General features: G+C 41.5%; 1 protein-coding gene across 1 annotated transcript in view; it reads right to left on the reverse strand.

Moving 5' to 3' along the window:
* KCTD19 (potassium channel tetramerization domain containing 19) overlaps nt 1–20,414 on the reverse strand; it is a 55,874-nt gene that overhangs the window by 20,897 nt on the left and 14,563 nt on the right. The window contains exons 3-7 of the mRNA XM_032788454.2: nt 15,752–15,902; nt 13,702–13,893; nt 6,229–6,351; nt 3,248–3,470; nt 2,190–2,350 (exon numbers count right to left, since the gene is read on the reverse strand). Coding sequence (XP_032644345.1) covers nt 2,190–2,350; nt 3,248–3,470; nt 6,229–6,351; nt 13,702–13,893; nt 15,752–15,902 — 850 coding nt within the window. The remainder of the gene's footprint in view (nt 1–2,189; nt 2,351–3,247; nt 3,471–6,228; nt 6,352–13,701; nt 13,894–15,751; nt 15,903–20,414) is intronic.

The raw sequence follows: 20,414 nt of genomic DNA on the forward strand, positions 1-20,414 counted from the left end.
AAGAAATAACCAGGCATGCAAATGTGCAACAGCAAACACCCATGCTGCAGCCAGTATTCCTCTCTCTAGTCCAGTCCAAAGTCCTGGTCTGCATCTGTCTGGTTCAGTCTGAGCTCACTAACCTGGTACGTTTACCTGCCCAAGGTAGATAAAGCTGGATATGCCGTTAAACCTACACCAAAAAGGTACCCAACGTCAACACTCAGGAGCAGTGGGAAAAGCTGAGGTGTGTTGGGGTTTGCTTTGAAAGTTACAACTGATAGAAAGCTTTTACTGGATTTGACTGTGGTTTTAAGCTCAGGGAGCTCAAGGGAAGCAAAGCTATTTCTTCACCACTGTTTGTGTGTTCCTTTTACCACTACTTTTGGAGACACTAGGTTAGCTTCACACACTTCTTGTGCGCAAGGAATGGAAGTAGTGTTTTGGTGCCTGCTCCAGGCCCTCCCATGCACCTGCACAAGCTTGGGCACAATTTAGGCTCTGTGTTTAGCCTCTAGATTAGGGGTCGGCAACCTTTCAGAAGAGATGCGCTGAGTCTTCATTTAGTCACTCTCATTTAAGGTTTTGCATGCCAGTAATACAACTACACTATTGTTGTGTGTAAAGTAAATAAGGTTTTTAAAATGTTTAAGAAGCTTCATTTAAATTAAATTAAAATGTAGAGCCCCCTGGACCGGTGGTCAGGACCCGGGCAGTGTGAGTGCCACTGAAAAATCAGCTCATGTGCCGCCTTCGGCACACGTGCCATAGGTTGCCTACCCCTAGTCTAGATTTTATCTGAATGTGTAAATGACTTTCTGGAAAAGTTTAAATTGAAATCAGTAACAGGAATAGTCCATGTGACTCAATACAGTTACTGTATTGTTTGTGATATGCTGGCTGGAAAGTTTAAATAAATATTCACCAGAATAAAAATGGTTAAAAAATATTTAATTTGAAAAGCGCCTGCATCATGAAAAGATTTGTGCACCTACAAGAGCACATGTCAGTAATGAAAGATATATACAGCAGTACATTCTCACAGAAGTGATGTTTGGAGGGACGTGGACAATAATATGAAAAGATTAGACAACTCTGGAACGTGAATATGTAAAATAAAATGTGTTTGTACAGTACCTCACCTAGCACAATGGGCCCCCGGTCCATGACTGGGGTCCCTAGTTGCTACTGTAATACAAATAACGAGAACTCAATTGTTAGGCATCTGAGATTGTTACAATTATTTCCCATTTAATTTCTCTAACACAAGCTATGCACCACAGTATGTCATGATGACATCAAGATGCAACAGAGATGACTGAACTCCTTCATACAAAGCCCTGTTATCATGGATTCTAATTCCATCAAAAGAATTAGCAGGATTCAGTCCTTTGTAGGTACATAGATTTCACACAGGAACCCCACTTTAAATATCAATCCCCTAGCCTCATATTAGAACATAAGAATGGCTGTACTGGGTCAGATCAGTATCCCTGCCTGCCGACAGTGGCCAATCCCAGGTGCCCCAAAGAGAGTGAACCTAACAGGTAATGATCAAATGATCTCTCTCCTGCCATCCAGCTCCACCCTCTGACAAACAGAGGCTAGGGACACCATCCTGGCTAATAGCCATTAATGGACTTAACCTCCGTGAATGTATCTAGTTCTCTTTTAAAGCTTGTTATAGTCCTAGCCTTCACAACCTCTTAAGGCAAGGAGTTCCACAGGTTGACTGTGTGCTGTGTACAACATATAACCTTAACCAGAAAATGTATTGTAGCAACTCAATTCACAGAGACTTTCTGGGATGCAAGCCTTATTTGCATATCTGCCTGGAAATATGCTGTATGTCATGAAGGCTTTTCACTAATTCTGTCTCTTTTGAGTGGGGAAGAGACAGAATTTTCAAGCAAGCAGGTATATTCTAAACATAAATCTGAATGCCTCTTCAGAAATAAATGTTACTGTAGTGCAGTCACTGTGCATTGCTTCTAAAGCTTGGGGGTTGCAGTAGCTACTTCTTAATAACTATTGGCCCATACTAGATTTTATGAAAACGAGGAGTTTGTTGGTCACATAAAACCCTGGTTAATTTGAAACCTACCTTTTCCTCCTAGCTAGCACTGGATTATTCTTTATTCTTAATCAGCCAATATCCACTCATCGTATTTTAAAACAATACAATCACTTATTGAAAAACCTTTACTTACCGTGTCTCTTTGTCTCTGCAGGTATCTTTTGTTTCAGATATGATTTCAAAGCATCTTTCATTGGTTCATACGTGATGTCCCTTTTATCCAAGTAAGCACAGAGTTCATGGATTTCAGACATATTTTCAGTAAGTGGGAGGCGGCAAGTTCCTAGCCAGTTCCTATCCATTCAAAGGAAATTGAGAATAGGTCACTAGATCTTTGTCTATATCAAATACTTTTACATGATTTATTTTTAACTAATTCAGGCCAAGTCATTGTTAAGAACACCTGGTAGAAAGCTTTTCCAGCCATTAATACTTGAGCTTTCAATGGGATTTTTCCCATTGAACACTTTTGCATTTCTTCCACTTGACAAATAATGCTAATTCACTAGAACCTTCACATGAGTGCTCCATACCAGACTTAGAACAGGTCTGCAGTATCAGGCCCAAACAGACTATATGCGTTGTCCAAAAATTTTAAACTAATATAAATTGTAGGTGAACTTACAGGCCTTTCATCTGCCAAGACCTGGCAATGGTTGCTGTTACTAGAGACACCTAAGCCAGTTTAAGAGCTGTCCTCCTCACTCTGCAGTGTTAGCAATCAGTGATACTAGCGGAGGAATGCAGAATGCTGAGAGGAGGGATGAACTCAGGTGACAGCAGGTAAGTGAAAGAAATTATTAAACAATTTTTTTGGAACAGTATGTTTTAATGTTTCACACCCTTCTTTCATCCTTTGAGTTTTTTACATTTAAACACTTTTTGAAAAGCATTTCAGTGCCTCTTTAGTGCTCCTTGGGGAGTCATTTCTTCTGTCTAGTGTAATGATGTCTGCCTTTCTCTAGGTATATAGGATCACTTTGTGACAAAGCAGAATTTAGCACTTACAGTGCAGTTTAGAAGTTACAATATTCCATTTCAGTAATATATCTTCAGGAGTAGAACTAATTAAAAAAAATACTGAAGGACTGCTTTTCCAAAGTTAATATGCAATATGGCTGAAGAACTCAAACAGAAAACGAACCCAGCCCCGTGAATTTATTAAAGACTAGTATATACAAGAAAACCTACTTGACATGTTGAAAGAGGACTCCATTCCCAGAGATGTACAGCTGGTTTCGGTCTAAAGTACTTTCTATATGGAGCTGTCCAAGTGCTGAATCGGGGTATTTTACTAAGACACCAAGTGCCATAACATACAAAGGGGGCCTCACGACTTCCTGAACTTCCCGCATCTTGTTTACTATACCCTTCATAGAATCTTCAAGGTTAGAGGTCAGCATAGTGCAATTTCCTACATGAAAAGGAAATACATAAATGTATGAAGACTCTGTTCTAACAAGCAAAAAATTAATAATTACAGAAACACTTGCCCTCTCTCTCAGCATTCATGCAATGTTGAAAAGTCCTCTGGGTTCAAAATATCCATTTAATACATTTTTCTGTCCATAAGAAAATGAATGTTAAAAATGCTCCCACTCGGAAAAGATGTTCCTTTTGTTTGCGGAATTTGCATTTATAACCAACTCCAATATAGAAAAGGTTTTGTTTGCTTGTTTAAGAGCAGGCCCTGTATTTCTTATGGCAGATGTTTTGGCATAACTACAAGGAGTTGTGCTTGCTCAAGATGCTCCTAAAGCCCTTAAGTAACAGGTCACTAAGAACTTGCATGGGAGTGATTCCTGTAGCACAATTACACCTTAATTTGTGGTGTAGATATCATGTATCTTTAATGTTGTAAGAGAAATTGAGAAGGCAGTTTGTAGGAGGGCTGTACATAAGGGGACCTGACACACTGGGGTGGGGAAGTAGATCCATGCATAGGGCAATATGGAATAAGTAGAAGTGGGAGAAGAGAACGTATGGGCCACTGTTAATGGTGAGACACAAACGAGCAACAAGAGACACAATATGAATTAAGATCCAAGTTGCAGGCCAGGGCAAAGATGAAGGCAAGAAGTTTAAATATAATTTAATGGGCAAGGGGCACTAACTGAGGGCAGGACCGGCACTAGGGGTTTGAGCGCCCTAGGTGCACGGCCATTTCACCACCCCGCGCGCTAGTCCCCGGCTCCGCAGTGGTGCCTGCGGACCGTCGGCTGCTCTCACGGCTCCGGTGGAGCTGCCGCAGTCGTGCCTGCGGGAAGTTCATCACAGCCGCGCAAGCAGTCAACCGTCCGCAGGCACGACTGCGGCAGCTCCACCGGAGCCGTGGACCAGCCGACCCTCCGCAGGCACCACTGCGGCAGCTCCACCGGAGCCACTTGCCGCCCCCTCCAGCAAAATGCCGCTCCCTAATAATGCTGGCGCCCTAGGTGATTGCCTAAGCTGCCTAAATGCAAGCGCCGGCCCTGACTGAGGGACTCAAAGAAGGAAGTGATGGTATCTGATCAAAAGGCAAGGAAGAGAAAATGACTTATCTTGTAATTCTGCATCTGAGGAGACCATCACATCGGAGTTTTTGTCTCCAGCAACCGTTATGTCAGAAATTGCCCTAGCTCAAGATCAAGCCCACTGATGTTGATCTTCAATAAGTCTTGGGATATCGAAGGAGTTCCAGAAGACTAGAAGAAAGTGAATGTTGTGCCAATATTTTAAAAGAGTAAACAGGATGACTGGGGTAATTATAAGCCTGTCAGTCTCACACTGATCCCGGACAAGACAGTGAGGCATCTGATATAGGACTTGATTAATAAAGAATTAAATAAGGGTAATATACTTAATGGCAATCAACGTGGGTTTACGGAAAATAGATCTTGTCAGACTAACTTGATTTTTTTTACGAGATTACAAATTTGGTTGATAAAGGTAATAGTGTGGATGTAATAGACTTCTGTAAGGCATTTGACTTGGTACTGTATAATATTCTGTTTGAAAACTAGAACAATATAAAATTAATATGACACATTAAATGGATTAAAAGTTAGCTGATAGGTCTCAAAATGTAATTGTCAATGGAGAATCATTATTGACTGGATTGAATGGGTGTGTTTCTAGTTGCTTCCTGCAGAGGTCAGGTCGTGCCCTAGGCTAGTTAACATTTTTATTAATGACCTGCAAGAAAACATAAAATCATCATTAAAAATGTCAAGATGACACAAAAATAGGGGAAGTGATAAATAATGAAGAGGACAGGTCACTGATACAGAGCATTCTGGATTAAGCTGGGCTCAAGCAATGTGCATTTTAATATTGCCAAATATAATGTATACATCTAGGAACAAAGAATGTAGGCCATACTTACAGGATGGGGTTCTTTATCCTGAGATGTAGAGACTGAAAAGGATTTGGGGTGGGAGGGTAGATAATCAGCTGAACAGGAGCCCCCAGTGTGACTCTGTGGCCAAAAGGACTAATGAGATCCTTGGATGCATAAGCAGGTGAATCTTGAGTAGGAGCAGAGAGGTTATATTACCTCTATTTGGCAGTGGTGTGACTGCTGCTGGAATACAGTGTCCAGTTCTGGTATCCACAATTTAAGAAAGATATTGATACATTTGGAAAGGGTTCAGATAAGAGCCATGAGAATGATTACAGGACTGGAAAACATGCCTCTTGGAGTGACTGACTCAAGAAGCTCAGTCTTATTTAGCTTAACAAAGGGAAAGGTGGTGATGATGGCATTCTATAAGTACTCACATGAAGAACAAATATTTCATAATGAGCTCTTCAATCTAGCAGAGAAAGGTCTAAGATAATCTAATGGTTGGAAGTTGAAGCTAGACAAATTCAGACTGGGAGAAAGGTGTCAATTTTTTACAGTGTAAGTAATTACCAATTGCAACAACTTATCAAGGGTCATGGTGGATTCTCCATCCCTGGCAAAATGTAAATCAAGATTGGATTTTTTTTTTAAATGTTCTAGTTCAAAAGGAATTATTTGAGGTAAATTCTATGTCCGTGTTACATAGAAGGTCAGACTAGATGATCACAATGGTCCCTTGTGGTCTTAGAATCTATGTATCTATGAATCACCTCAACATTTAAAACACCTTAGCTGAGACGTGAAGTGAATGGGAGAATACACTGAAAATAAAGTGACACCAAATTACCCCTATAAAGCTTCACTGCATCTGTAAGGTTAGGAATTCCCAAAGTTACAACTTCTGCTTCCAAAACATCTATGTTGGAGAAATTATCAGGCAACAAAATCTTCTCTGAGCGAAGAAAATTTACTTGAAAAATAAAGACAAAAACCAAAGTGTTAATTTTGTCATTTACCTGTCCAAGGTTCACTCTCGCAAAAACAATAGGCTGTTGACATTTCCCCTCTCCCTCCCCAACAATAATATATTCATTAGTTATTTTATATTCTAGAACTAAACCAGAAGATTCCTAGTGTTTCATAATAAATACCTGAAAACTAATATAATTGTAACAGTTTTTGGTGATACAGCTTGGCCAGAGGGCAGCAGGAGAGGATTAGAAGGGAGCCTTATTCCCTGTAAGGGGACGAAAGTTTGCTATGGATTAACTAGAGCACCTGGAGCCAATTAGAGCACCTGAAGCCAGTCACGTGATAAAAACCCCCTGCTTCAATCAGACAGTGTGGGAGTTAGAGCAGAAAGGATTGGTGTTGTAGCAGAGAACAGTTTGAAGGAGTTGGAGCAGAAAGGATTGGTGTTGTAGCAGAGAACAGTTTGGAGGAGTTGGAGCAGAAAGGATTGGTGTTGTAGCAGAGAACAGTTTGGAGGAGTTGGAGCAGAGAGGATTGGTGTTGGAGCAGAGAACAGTTTGGAGGAGTTGGAGCAGAAAGGATTGGTATTGGAGCAGAGAACAGTTAGAAGGGAAGCAGAGGACAGTTTGGAGAAGTGCTGTGGTGGGCTAAGAAGTCCAAGACCCTAGGTAAACAGGCACCTGGCTTGTACAGAGGGAGGGCAGGAAAGCCCCCACAAGCTGAAGGGCAGGAGAGGGAAGTAGCCCAGAGGAAGGAACCGTCAGTTCAAGTGGCTTACCACTATTCTCAGGGGCCCTGGGCTGGGACCTGGAGTAAAGGATGGGCCCAGGTCCCTCCCTCTCAACTCCCCTCCTCTAGGACACTAGTGGGGCAGTTAATATTCCAATTTGAGGCAAGAAATGGTGCCCTGAACCCCCCCCCCAAAGAAGAGAAAGCGCAAGATCCATCATAATAGTGCTGGCAATTTGCCACATTTTGAAGATGTAAAATCAAATGTCACTTTACTTTAAAGCATAGCAAAATGATAGGTAGTACAATCCACAAGAAACACTTAGTGGAGGAGCTGTGGTTTTCTGCCACACTTCAAAAGGATTCATAACTCTTTTGAAGCTAGATGGTCCTTTCATAAATGAAAATATTGTTACTACCAGAGAGATAAAGAACCCAATTCTCATATACACTAAGACCCTTTTCTACTGCTTTGGTAGTTTAAAGAGGCTTTAAAAAGGGGGTGAAATTTACTCCCATTCATACTGTTCTGGCAGTGTAAATGAGAATCAGGCCCACCATCCTTCTTCCACCTGTTCCACAGCATATTAATGGGCCTATTTACATAAGCAAAAGCTATAGGAACATGCCTTAATCCCATATCTGGCTTTAGGATATTTTAAATTGTTACTTCAGCTTTAACATAAACATTATTAAATCTATATTATTAATTGATTGATTGTAGGTAAGCTTACATTAACATCTGCAAATTATTGTATTTTACAGTATATCATACTAGTTGCGAATTACATTAAAACAAATATAAGCTTTTCTTTTGGTTCAAACTATTCACCATTAGTGTTATGTATTCTGAAACCTGCATAACAAGTTTGATTTGCAGTCTAATTGAAATTTGTTCCAATATATATTGTGACAAAGTTCCTCCTCTACCTTGGTGGGTCCTGCGCTTATTGGCAGATTTGCTTACCTCAGTGATCTTCCCCACAGTCTGGATCAACTCTTTTTGTGTCTGATCAGGAGTTGGGAGGAGCCCAGGCCCACCCTCTACTCCGGGTTCCAGCCCAGGGCCCTGTGGATTGCAGCTGTCTATAGTGCCTCCTGTAACAGCTGCATGACAACTACAACTCCCTGAGCTACTTCCCCATGGCCTCCTCCAAACACCTTCTTTATCCTCACCACAGGACCTTCCTCCTGTGTTGATATGCTTTACCTTAGTCCTCCAGCAGCACAGCCTCTCTCTCTCAGCTCCTTGTGCCTCTTGCTCCTAGCTCCTCAACACACTTCTTCTCCTCTGGCTCCTCCTCACCTGACTGGAGCGAGCTCCTTTTTAAACCCAGTGCCCTGATTAGCCTGCTTGTTGGCTGCAGGTGATCTCATCAGCCTGTTGCCTTAATTGGTTCTAGCAGGTTCTGATTACTCTAGTGAAGCCCCTGCTCCGGTCACTCAGGGAACAGAAAACTACTCAGCCCAGTGACAAGTATATTTGCCCTCTACCAGACTCCTGTACCACTGGTCTGGGTATGTCATAATATATTTCCTTCTATTAAGGTACACAACAGTGGTTTCAAAAATATTTAGACCATTGTCTGTTTCAAGGTAATCTGTACATTTTGACCATATTTTGTGGTAAATCTTTTTTCAGTAGCTAGTTTGTTTTCCTTGGATTCTGCTTTCAGCACACTGGTGAGGCTATGGTTTGTTATAAGTCTCTTTTCCCATCCATATCAAGGGATTCTATGTTTCGGTGGTTGTATCTTAGGATTCAAGCCCTAAAATACAACCGAATTTGCTCCAATTCCTCAGACAGAGACAAACACTCTAAGCCTTTATCAAGCATTTCTTAAAACTATATACCCCGTGGGAATGAGGAAACAGACTGACAGAGCAGGACAAGTATTACAGGACAGGCCAAAAAAGAAAATAACATAGTCATCACTGGGGCATCATGTACATCCCCCACAGCTAAAACCTCTCCAGTGCATTACAACGATCTATAACCTATCCTGGAAAATGATTCCCTCACTCTCAACAGACCTTGGGGGACAGGTCAGTACTTCGCTTAACAGACAACCCCCCAACCTGAGAAATATACTCACCAAGCAAACTACACACAACACCACAGCGAACATCAACCAGGAACCAGTCCCTGTAGCAAACCTCATTGCCTACTCTGTTCCCATATCTACTCTAGTGTCTTCATCAGAGAACCCAACCACATCAGCCACACCATCAAGGGCCTCATTCACTGACCTGCAACGTCTACTAATGTGATATATGCCTATCATGTGCCAGCAGTGTACTCTGCCATGTACATTGGCCAAACCAGACAGTCCCTACGTACAAGAATAAATGGCCACAAATCGGACATCAGGAATGGTAACATACAAAAGCCAATAGAAGAACACTTCAGTTTCCCTGGACATTCTATAACAGATTTAAAAGTAACTATTCTTGAACAAAAAAACTTCAGAAACAGCCTTCAAAGAGGAACAGCAGAACTAAAATTCATTTGCAAATTTAACACCATTAATTTGGACTTGAACAGGGACTGGGAGTGGCTGGCTCATTACAAAAGCAGCTTTGCCTCTCCTGGAATTGACACCTCCTCATCTATTATTGGGAGTGGACTACATCCACCCTGATCGAATTGGTACTGTTAAGAACGGTTCTCCACTTGTGAGGTAACTCCCTTCTCTTCATGTGTCATTATATAATGCCTGCAGCTGTAATTTTCCCTCCACACATCTGAAGAAGTGAGGTTTTTTACCCACAAAAGCTTATGCCCAAAGAAATTGGTTAGTTTTAAGGTGCCACCGGACTCCTTGTTGTTTTTATGCTTGGCAGTCAGCAGTGCCAGTGGCAGAAAAGATTTAACACTGTCAGGGTATGTCTACATCACAAACAAAACCTCATGGCAGCAAGTCTCAGACCTGGATCAACTGACCTCCCAGGGCTCATGCTACGGGCTAAAAATAGCAGTGTAGATGTTCCTGCTCAGACTGGAGCCCAAGCTCTAAAACCCATTGAGGGTGGGTCTGGGAGCCCGAACGTCTACACTTCTATTTTTAGCGCCATTTTACAAGCCCCATGAGCCTGATATACATAGCTGGAACTGTTTTTCCAGTAACATTTGGTATTACATTTTGGGATTTGTAACATGAACTTTTGCAGGTATGTACATTTCCACATGAAGTGAGTATCCTTTGAATATATCTAGTACAGTATCTAAACTTCCTTTTTTTTTTTTAATTTTAGAAAGTTTCAGTGGCATTATATATGCTTCATGTAGCATTTTGTGTTCTACAGCCATCTTCAGTATAAATACACACACACACACACACATTTATGGATAATGTTTTAATGTTATCACCAGTCTTGTCTACATTAGGAAATTACCAGTTGCCAGCAATGGATGTCATCAGTGGCTGCAGCTGAACTAGTTCTAGAAATGGTCTAACTGCAAACAGAGGGCAAAAGCCACAGAGAGAGTGTGAGGTAAACTTGCAGGTAAAGTTCCCTGACAAGTGAAGCTTGTTGCGCTGCTACAGAGGCAGCTTCTCTATAGCTCACCAGAGAAGATGTCTGGTCTGACTAAATTTACCAGGTCTCTTGGACTGGGAATCCCACTGTGAAGCTTAAAATATCCAAGGAAGACTGAAGGGATATCGATGAGGGACTACAGGCAGGTAGGATGAGGGCTGTAGGCAGCAAGCAAGTTAGTACAGTTACTCAGCCTCACTGCCCAGCCCAACTCCCCAACTCCAAGGCCCTCTCTCCATTCCTCCAGCTCCCTTACCTCACTCACTGTGGATTAAGGTAATATCTTTTACTGGACCAACTTCTGCTGGTGAAAGAGACGAGCTTTTGATCTTCCACAGAGCTCTTCTCCGAGCCTGGACTTGAAGAGCTCTTTGTAAGTTCAAAAGCTTGTCTCTTTTACCATCAAAAGTTGGTCCAATAAAAGATGTTACATCACCCATCTTATCTAATATCCTGTGCCCAACATGGCTACAGCAACGCTGCATACTTAATGCACAGTGAAAGTTTATATTTGTTTTTAAAATATTGCGTGTTTAACATAACACAGCCTATAACCCTATGCCTGGATTAGTGACATACAGTTCTATGGTATCAGCATATACAGAGACACGGGGAAGACTGTGTTAGTTCAAAGCTGGCATAAAGCTCATCTTGCGCTCCCTTGATCCTGAAATGGCCGTGTGCTGGGCCAATCCCCTGACAGAAAAGCAGCCCAAGGGCTTGCTCCAAATTATGCTGGATGCCAAAAACCCCCCAATATCTGACACCTCAGCTGAAGATTGGCATTGTGCCAGGGAGCCCTAGCCATTGCGCCAACTCTATCCCATGCACCACCAGCCAGGCGGAGGTGGTGCAGGAATCACTGCACTAGATCTGTACCAGAGGATTCCACCAAACTGGAGTAATCCTTCCGGTGTTAGATAAATTAACTATCTGGCCACATTCTGCTGGAATCACACTGCAAAGCAGCAGCACCAAACCTGGGACCTCCTGGCTCTATATTGTTTGGTGACCCTAAACATGAATTCCAGAATGCAGAGTCACACATTTTCCTCAGCTTCTAAACTAGCCTGGCAGTGGGCCTGCATATTGATTGGGACACTTAAGAAATGATGCTCAGAAAAACTGCATCATATGGAGGTTGCACGAAGGTGAAATGAAGTCCCCACATGTCCTGATGCCTCACTGTGGTGTACTGGCCCAAGTAAAACTGGTGGGTAGGAAGAAAATAGAAGATTTTGGTTTAAAAATAATTGTTATTGGAGACTGACTTAGAAATAGGTTAGTACCAAAAATGATCCAGAGATAGGGTGACCACTGTAGCCTGATTTAGGGAATACTAATATTATTAATTTTTATTTATTTTTAATTTGACTTAATTTGATTAATGATATTAATAATAAATTGTTAATATTAATTAATATGGGTTTTAGACTTGCCAATTTGTTTGATAAAAAGATTAATGTTTTTGTTTTGAATGAGGCTTTACAGAATTTGCAAAGGATTAGACAGAAAGGTTACACTGACACAGATATAGCCTTAAAGATTTTTTATTAAAATTAATAATAGTAAGAAAATGGTAAAATACTTAGAGTTACAAAGTTACAATTGCATTACTGCTATTTGAAAGATACATATGATAATATAGTATTATATGCAACAAAGCTTTGGTTTCTTTTTTTTTTTGATGACCTGGTGATAAAAGAGACAGGACCAGCCTTGCAGTTTAGGTTTTTTAAAGTTTGAGTGCAGGATGCAGTGCTTAGGAAAAACTAATGCTAAGAGCTATTAGAGCTGACTACGGTTTACTTGACTAACATAAACTTAAAATTAAAACCTAATACACAAAACCAAGAATAAAACGTAGTGAAACCAAGCTTAGCCTAGTTTTTTAAAAACTTAAAAGTTTAAGAAGAACAAGTACAACCTACTAATACTAGTAGTTATTGTAACTAGATAGGATAGATAAAGAGATAGGATAGAAATAGAATGTGCGTGACAACGATAGAGCGGAGTACTTTAGCGAGGTGGGTTATTTATTTTTTTTTATGCCCAAATTTTATTTTTTACCCACAAAATGTTAGGGTACACTTACTCCATAGGCTAGTATGTATGTGCGTATTTATGACGTGTACCCACACACATGTTTTTTTTGTGGTGTACCTGTGAAGTTTGTAGATACAAATTTTTAAAAAATGCCATATTTTATTGTTTATTGGTTTAAATAAAAGGTTATAAACTTAGGCATGGGTACTTATTTATTTAGGTAACAAAATATAGCTTAACTTTGCTTTTTAAGTAAAAGGTTTTAATATAAATATACTAACTTTGCCTTAGCTTAACATACAAAATATGGCCTGTAGGTTTTTTTGCATTACAGCCAAACTTACTTTAATATAAATTTATAAACCTATTACAATAAACCAAATACTTAAACTATATGTGTGTATATATATATATACAAACAAGAAAGTTAGCCCTATAGGCCACACTGTACAGCCCGTTTTGGCTGCAACAGTCCCTTTTTTAAGCCCTGTCCTGGCTGTCCCGACCATTTTGGCCAAAGTGGGCATTGGTTCAGTTTGCTTTTGCCAACTTTATCAATTGCCAAGATTAAGCCCGAACAGGACAAATGCCCACTTTTGTCAAAAAAGCAGGGTGTGGAGGAAAGTGTGAGGCGGGGGTGAGGAGCGACACCAGCCCCACACAGGGGGAGAGCAGGGCTCAGATGGGGTGTGAGGAGGGACAGGCAGGGCTCAAGCAAGTAGCAACACCAGCCCCTGCCTCGCACAGGCAGTAGGCAAGGCTCCGGTGAGCAGCGATGCCAGCTCCGTGTGGGAAGGGGAGCTCGGGTGAGCAGCTCAGGCCAGCCCACATGGGCAGGGGAGTGGGAGTGGGGGCTCAGGCTAGCCCCTCTTGGTGTCCCTTTTTCCCTTTTGAAAATATGGTCAGCCTACACAGATACCAGAATGAAACTGAAGATGTTGAGAGACAGAGGTAGAGTATAATTATTTGTAACTTATTCTGATAGGGCTCAAATGTGCAAGCAGCTTTCCAAACAGAAAAAAATGAGGTTTACCTATGAAACGGAACTCACTGCATTCACACTCTATCAGAGCTGCATTCTCCAGAAGCCACAGCAAATTATCATCATTGACTAAAGTAGGGTACTTTCCCACCAAGTCTAATGGCAGAAAACAGTAATGCACTTCCTCTTCTGTATCAAGTAATGGTGTATCCATCAACCCCAAGGGAGCTTTGTCATGTAATCCTAGAGGAAAATCAGAGGATATCAATACACAAACAAGGAAAATTGCCATTAATTTTGTTACTTCTGTTGGTGGAAGGTACAAAGAGTTCTTCTTAGCATGGGTGTTCATGTCTCCTCTCTGAACACAATATGACACATATCAAAGACTAATAGTGGAAAATAGAATATATAGTTGTTAATGGGGAGTTATCAGTGCGTGTGTGTGTGTGTGTGTGTGAGAGAGAGAGAGAGAGAGAGAGACACAGACAATTTGGGAGATCTGTGGATTCTCTGTGTGTATTTGTGCCAGACTGCAAACTCCATTTTAAATGTGGAGCTTGTCTGTCTTCTCTGTTGTCTTTTTACCTTCATTTTGGGATGAAATTTCAAGGGATGGTGACACAGCGTTAACAAAAGAGGGTTGTTAGATCTTGATAGTCTTCTAGTCTATGGAAATACCGTTGGGACAAAAAAGGCAGACTAAGAAAACCAGTCCATCTAGGTAGGCTGCTAACTAAGCAATGGATCACCTGGCATGGGGACTTGGATCAATAATCTAGAAGAAAATATAAAACTGATGCTAATAAAGTTTTCAGATGATACAATTTACCAAGGGTCCTCCATCACTGACAATTTTTAAATCAAGACTGGATTCTTCTTCTAAAAGATCTGCTATAGGAATTAGTGTGGGAAAGTGCTCTGGCCTGCATTATACTGGAGGTCAGACTAGATGATCACAATGGTCGCTTCTGGCTTTGGAATCTATGAATCCATGATTTGTTAGGGTTACACATAATGTCTAAGACCATTCACTGATCTAGAATGATCTGAATCACTTGGTTAACTGGGAACAATTAAACAACACACACTTTAATAGAGCCAAATGTAAGACCATTCAGGACCCAAGAATGTTGGTTACACTTGTCAGATGGGGTACTGCTTCCTGGAAAGCAGTGACTAAGAAAAGGACTTAGGGGTCATTGTAGCTAAGCAGCTGAACATGAGTTCCCATGGCAATGCTGTGGCAAAGGGGGCTGATGTGATGTCTTAACAAGGGAGTATTGAGTAGGGGTAGGGAGGTGGTGTTTCCTCTGTATACAGCATTGGGGAGATCCACATTGGATACTGCACCCAGGTAGGTACATGCCTGCCTGGATGCACACACCAAAATCCCCAATTGTATGTGCACGTAACTAAAATTGCACCTCTGCTTTCACATAATTAGTCATCTGGAAGTTGAGCATGTGCATACAAAGCACAACATATTAAGGACTTACAGATTCTAAAATATTTAAAAATCCTAGTCTTGGCTGAACACAAGTGGGTGTTTATGACCGTGGAGGAAAATGGCCCAAGGCCTAAACTTTGGCTAAACTTTGGTCAAGTGAACTGTATGTATGATCAGGTGACCTGTATGTGAGTGGCCTGCAGGAAGGAGGAAGGGGGTAAAGGAGAAGGGTAGGCAAAAACTACTAAAGCAGAACTAATTGTAGAAATTATAAAAGTAGAATTAACCTTTTATAACAGCTTATGATTAATAGCTGCCAGGTGACACAGCAAGAAACTGCAAAGGGCAAAAGTAAGGAAAAACAGAAAGGCTAGCTTTGCTTTATTCCTTATATGGATGTAAAACTTTAAGAAAGTACATGTAATTTTTGTGGTTTTATCCTATATAAGCTCTCGTATTTTATCTGTCGGGGGGGTCGGCTGCCTTGGCTGACTCCCCCATGCATGCATGTTTGATTGATCAATAAAGGAGCCTCAGGCTGTCTGATCCAAAATCAACCGTATGGTCAATTTTCCACAACATGACCTACACAATGTGCTAAGTAATTTAAAGTAAAGATACATTCACAGAGAGGAGGGTTGGGACATCTACCTGTAAATGCTGGGCTTTTAATAGGAAACTCTGATGGCTTGCTGATACATTTTTGTGTTCTCCAGTAATTCATGGATGCTCTTTCAGCTATTGGTATATCTGCAGGTCGCACACGCAGATTATGTTTCCCTTCCTTCAAATTGTCTAAAGTCTGTTAAGATACAGAAAAGTTATTGACTATTTTAAATTTAAATAAATAGTTCAAAACATAAAAGTAGCCACAGATGATACTTTAATGCCTGGTGAACAGCCCTTTGCATCCATAAAAAAATGCCATGGAATATTGTACAATATGTCTGCAATAGCTTCTATAGGCGTGATCAGGTCCAAACTTAGAATGTCCCTATTTTCGGTAGAAGTAAGAATGACGGGTGGATTTTCATAGGAATGTGTAATCTAATTAGAGCCCTCATATATTCCAAAAAGTGTATTTGGGTCTACATGCCTCGTCCTGTGACAGTACAGTACAACCAGTATTCACAGTTTGATCACAAATCTCCCAATAGTTTGGGAAGGGAGAGGAGGATAAAGGCTTTTAGGAATTTCTGACTTCTACCTTCAATGTTGTAAAGTTTGGCCCTTGCCCCAAAGGGTCACCATCTCCCATCACTGTCAGTGGGACTGAGCAGGGGTGCAGAGGACAGACCGGGGGGGCGGGGAAGAAGGTCTAAGGGGAAAGTGGGGAGCAGTAAGGAAACTGAAGTAGAAAGTGGAATAGGCAATGACCTACTCTGCCTGGATAGGGTGGGGGATAGGATTGTTGCTCCCACACACCAGGCAGGAGGATAGAATAAGGTAAATCCCCTTCAGGTAGCAAATAGGGAGGTGACATTTTTGTGTGTGCATTTAAAGTTGAACTTTGAAAACAAGATGGTCATTCACAAAGTGGGGGTAAGCAACTTCTCCCACGAGATGAATATCAAGACGGGTGAAAAGCAATGTGCTATATTTGTTTTTAAAACTCTCAGAAATCTCTCCTGTTTGTTGTGTAACTTTTGAATGTTGAGCACTTTGATTTGGCAATGTTAGCATGGACAATGAGAAATAAACAGGCCCAGCACAAAGGCTGAAGGACCTGAGTTCTGATGACATCATGATGGTAGGTTATTGGAAGTAAGGGACTAAGAAGGGAAGTAAATGTTTAGCTTCATATAAAAAGTGCCCTGGTGCTAGTAGTAAATGGTATCTTACAGTCAACATTTTTGTTCCACCCAAACACTTTTTTGTTTTGTTTTGGCCACTGAAGCAAAAAATCTGTCATTCGCTCAGCTCTACCTGGATTCCATAAACCAAACGTCAGTCCCAAGCACCAACCATTAAAAAGAACTCCCATCCTACTTCACAGAGATGATCAACAGAATGAAACAGAGCAGTAAAACTGGTCCTAACCCAGACCAGAATGCAACCACCATCCTGAACTCCTGACTAGATTCAGCTCTATCACTCACAACAAAGGAAAGAAGCCCTGAGGAATGTCTACATCCTTTCCTGCAGGAAAAAGGGTACATAGAATGCAACAGAGTAGCCCATATCCACCAACTGGGGCCAATCCCCCACCTAAAAACTAGAGTAAACCAAGCTGATATTCATGAAACAAGAAAGCATTTCTGGAGAAAAGTTAATAAACATTTTTTCTTTCATAATTTGGATGTGTGGAATCTGAAAGTGATGTTTACCAAGCTGAATTTTGAACTTTAAGGTAAGTAAAAAGAAAAAAGAAAACGGATACCATTTGTAACATAAAAACAGAAAGTAAAGGAGACGTACTAATTATGGAATATTTTCCTAATTGTGGAAACTGTGCTATCAGAAAATGCAGGGAGCAATCTCTGTCAAAGATCAGACTCTCTGCTTCCTCTGGTCACTTGATGTTGTGCACTTACATTTTGTTGGTTTTGCCATAAGGATGACATTTAAGATTAAGTAAATGAACTACTTTTTCAGGTATTTTTGATATGTGAAGGCGTTAAATGTACTGCTATGCATTGCACATACTATCATCCACAATATAGTATGTTATAGTTTATTTCTGTAAATTCTCCTCTTTCACAAATATAAATTATTAGTAGCTAATTATTAGCCCTAACTACTAAGCTAACCTAAAGCAGACTTTTGCTTACAGTGTGGATTGAGTATCCATTTGGATACCTAATCCACAGCATAAGCTACATACTGGTAAATATAGATTATTTATTTATTCAATATTCATATGGTATTTATTAATTATATTTATTATTATCCTCAGGTATCCCATAGACAAAATATGAAGGCACTCTTGAACTAACAGAAGTTACTAGATCACAGGCCTGGTTCTCATGGGAGACTTCCATCACCCTGATATCTGCTGGGAGAGCAATACAGTGGTGCACAAACAATCCAGGAAGTTTTTGGAAAGTAGGGAACAATTTCCTGGTGCAAGGGCTGGAGGAACCAACTAGGGGCAGAGCTCTTCTCAACCTGCTACTCACAAGCAGGAAAGAATTAATAGGGGAAGCAAAAGTGGATGGGAACCTGGGAGGCAGTGACGATGAGATGGTCAAATTCAGGATCTTGACACAAGGAAGAAAGGAGAGCAGCAGAATACAGATCCTGGACTTCAGAAAAGCAGACTTTGATTCCCTCAGGGAACTGATGGGCAGGATCACCTGGGAGAATAACATGAGGGGGAAAGGAGTCCAGGAGAGCTGGCTGAATTTTAAAGAATCCTTATTGAGATTCCAGGAACAAACCATCTGGATGTGTAGAAAAAATAGTAAATATGGCACTTGACCAGCTTGGCTTAACAATGAAATCCTTGCTGATCTTAAATGCAAAAAAGAAGCTTACAAGAAGTGGAAGATTGCACAAATGACCAGGGAGGAGTATAAAAATATTGCTCAGGCATGCAGGAATGAAATCAAGAAGGCCAAATCACACTTGGAGTTGCAGCTAGCAAGAGATGTTAATAGTAACAAGAAGGGTTTCTTCAGGTATATTAGCAACAAGAAGAAAGTCAAGGAAGGTTTGGGCCCCTTACTGAATGAGGGAGGCAACCTTGTGACAGAGGATGTGGAAGAAGCTAATGTACTCAATGCTTTTTTTGCCTCTGTCTTCATGCACAAGGTAAGATCCTAGACTTTTGCACTGGGCAGCACAGCGTGGGGAAGGTGACCAGCCCTCTGTGGAGAAACAAGTGGCTTCAGGACTTTTAGAAAGCTGACAGCACAAGTCCCATGGGGCCAGATGCACTGCGTCCGAGGTGTGCTAAAGGATTGGGGGATGTGATTGCAGAGCCATGACATGATCTTGAAAAACTCATGGCCATCGGGGAGAGTCTCGGATACGGGAAAGCCTAATGTAGCTGCCCATCTATTAAAAGGGGAAGAAGGAGGATCCGGGGGACATACAGGCCAGTCAGCCTCATGCTCAGTCCTGGAAAATCAATGGCGCAGGTGCCAAGGAATTAAATTCTGAAGCAACTTAGAGGAGAAGGAAAGTGATCAGGAACGTCAGCATGGAACTCACCCAAGGGAAGTCATGCTGATTACACAATTGACTCTATGATGAGATAACTGGCTAGTCGATGAGGGGAAGAGCATGTGGAGCTTGTTATTCTCTTGACTTCAGTAAAGGCTTTTATATGGCTCCACAGTTCTTGCCACAAGTTACAGAAATAGGAGCTGGATACTGGAGTATAAGGTGGATAGAAAGTGGCGAGATCTCAGCTCAACGGGCAGTGATCAATGGATTCCATGTCTAGTTGAAAGCCGTATCAAGCGGAGTGCCTCAGAAGGGTTCGGTCCTGAGGCCGGTTCTGTTCCAATATCTTCATTAATGATCTGGAAGATGGTGGGTGGACTGCCATCCTCAGCAAATTTGCAGAATGACACTAAACTGGGCAGTGGTTAGATACGCTGGAGGATTAGGGATATGAACAGAGGGACCTAGAAAATTAGAGAATTGGACCAAAAGAGAACCTGAATTAGGCTCACCAAGGACAAGTTGCAGAGTCCCTGCCACTTAGGACGGAAGAATCCACGCACTGCTACAGACTAGGGACTGAATGATCTAAAGCAGCAGTTCTGCAGGAAAGACCTAGGGGTTACAATGGACTAGAAGCTGGATATGAGTCACAATGTCCCTGTTGCCAAGAAGGCTAATGGCATTGGGCTGTATAAGTAGGGGTATTGCCAGCAAGATCGAGGGACAATGATCATTCCTCTATTCGACATTGTGAGCCTCACTGAGTACTCTGTCAGCTTTTGGGCCCCCACACTACAAGAAGGATGTGGAAAATGGAAGATGTCCAGTGGAGGGCAACAAAAATGATCAGGGGCTGAAGTACATGATTTACAAGGAGAGGCTGGGAGGAAACAGGATTGCTTAGTCGGCAAGAAGAAAGAATGAAGGGGGGATTTGAATAGCTGCTTTCACTACCTGAAGCGAGGGTTCACAATAGAAGGAGACCATGATTCATAGTTCGTTCTTTATTCACTTCCTGGTAGCAGATAGTGCTCAAGATCACGTCTATGAGCTAGGATCGGTCTCAAGTCAGTGTAGTGATCGCCTCGTCGAGTCCGTTGGTCTTGCCCATGCAACTGGTGTCTGGGATTGGGAGTGACGGCTCATGTCTCCAGCCCCAGCCCCACCCCCCAGCACGAGGAATTCAGGCAAAATTTATCCT

This window comes from Chelonoidis abingdonii, chromosome 19 (assembly GCF_003597395.2).
Source record: "Chelonoidis abingdonii isolate Lonesome George chromosome 19, CheloAbing_2.0, whole genome shotgun sequence".
Classification (NCBI taxonomy): Eukaryota; Metazoa; Chordata; order Testudines; family Testudinidae; genus Chelonoidis; species Chelonoidis abingdonii.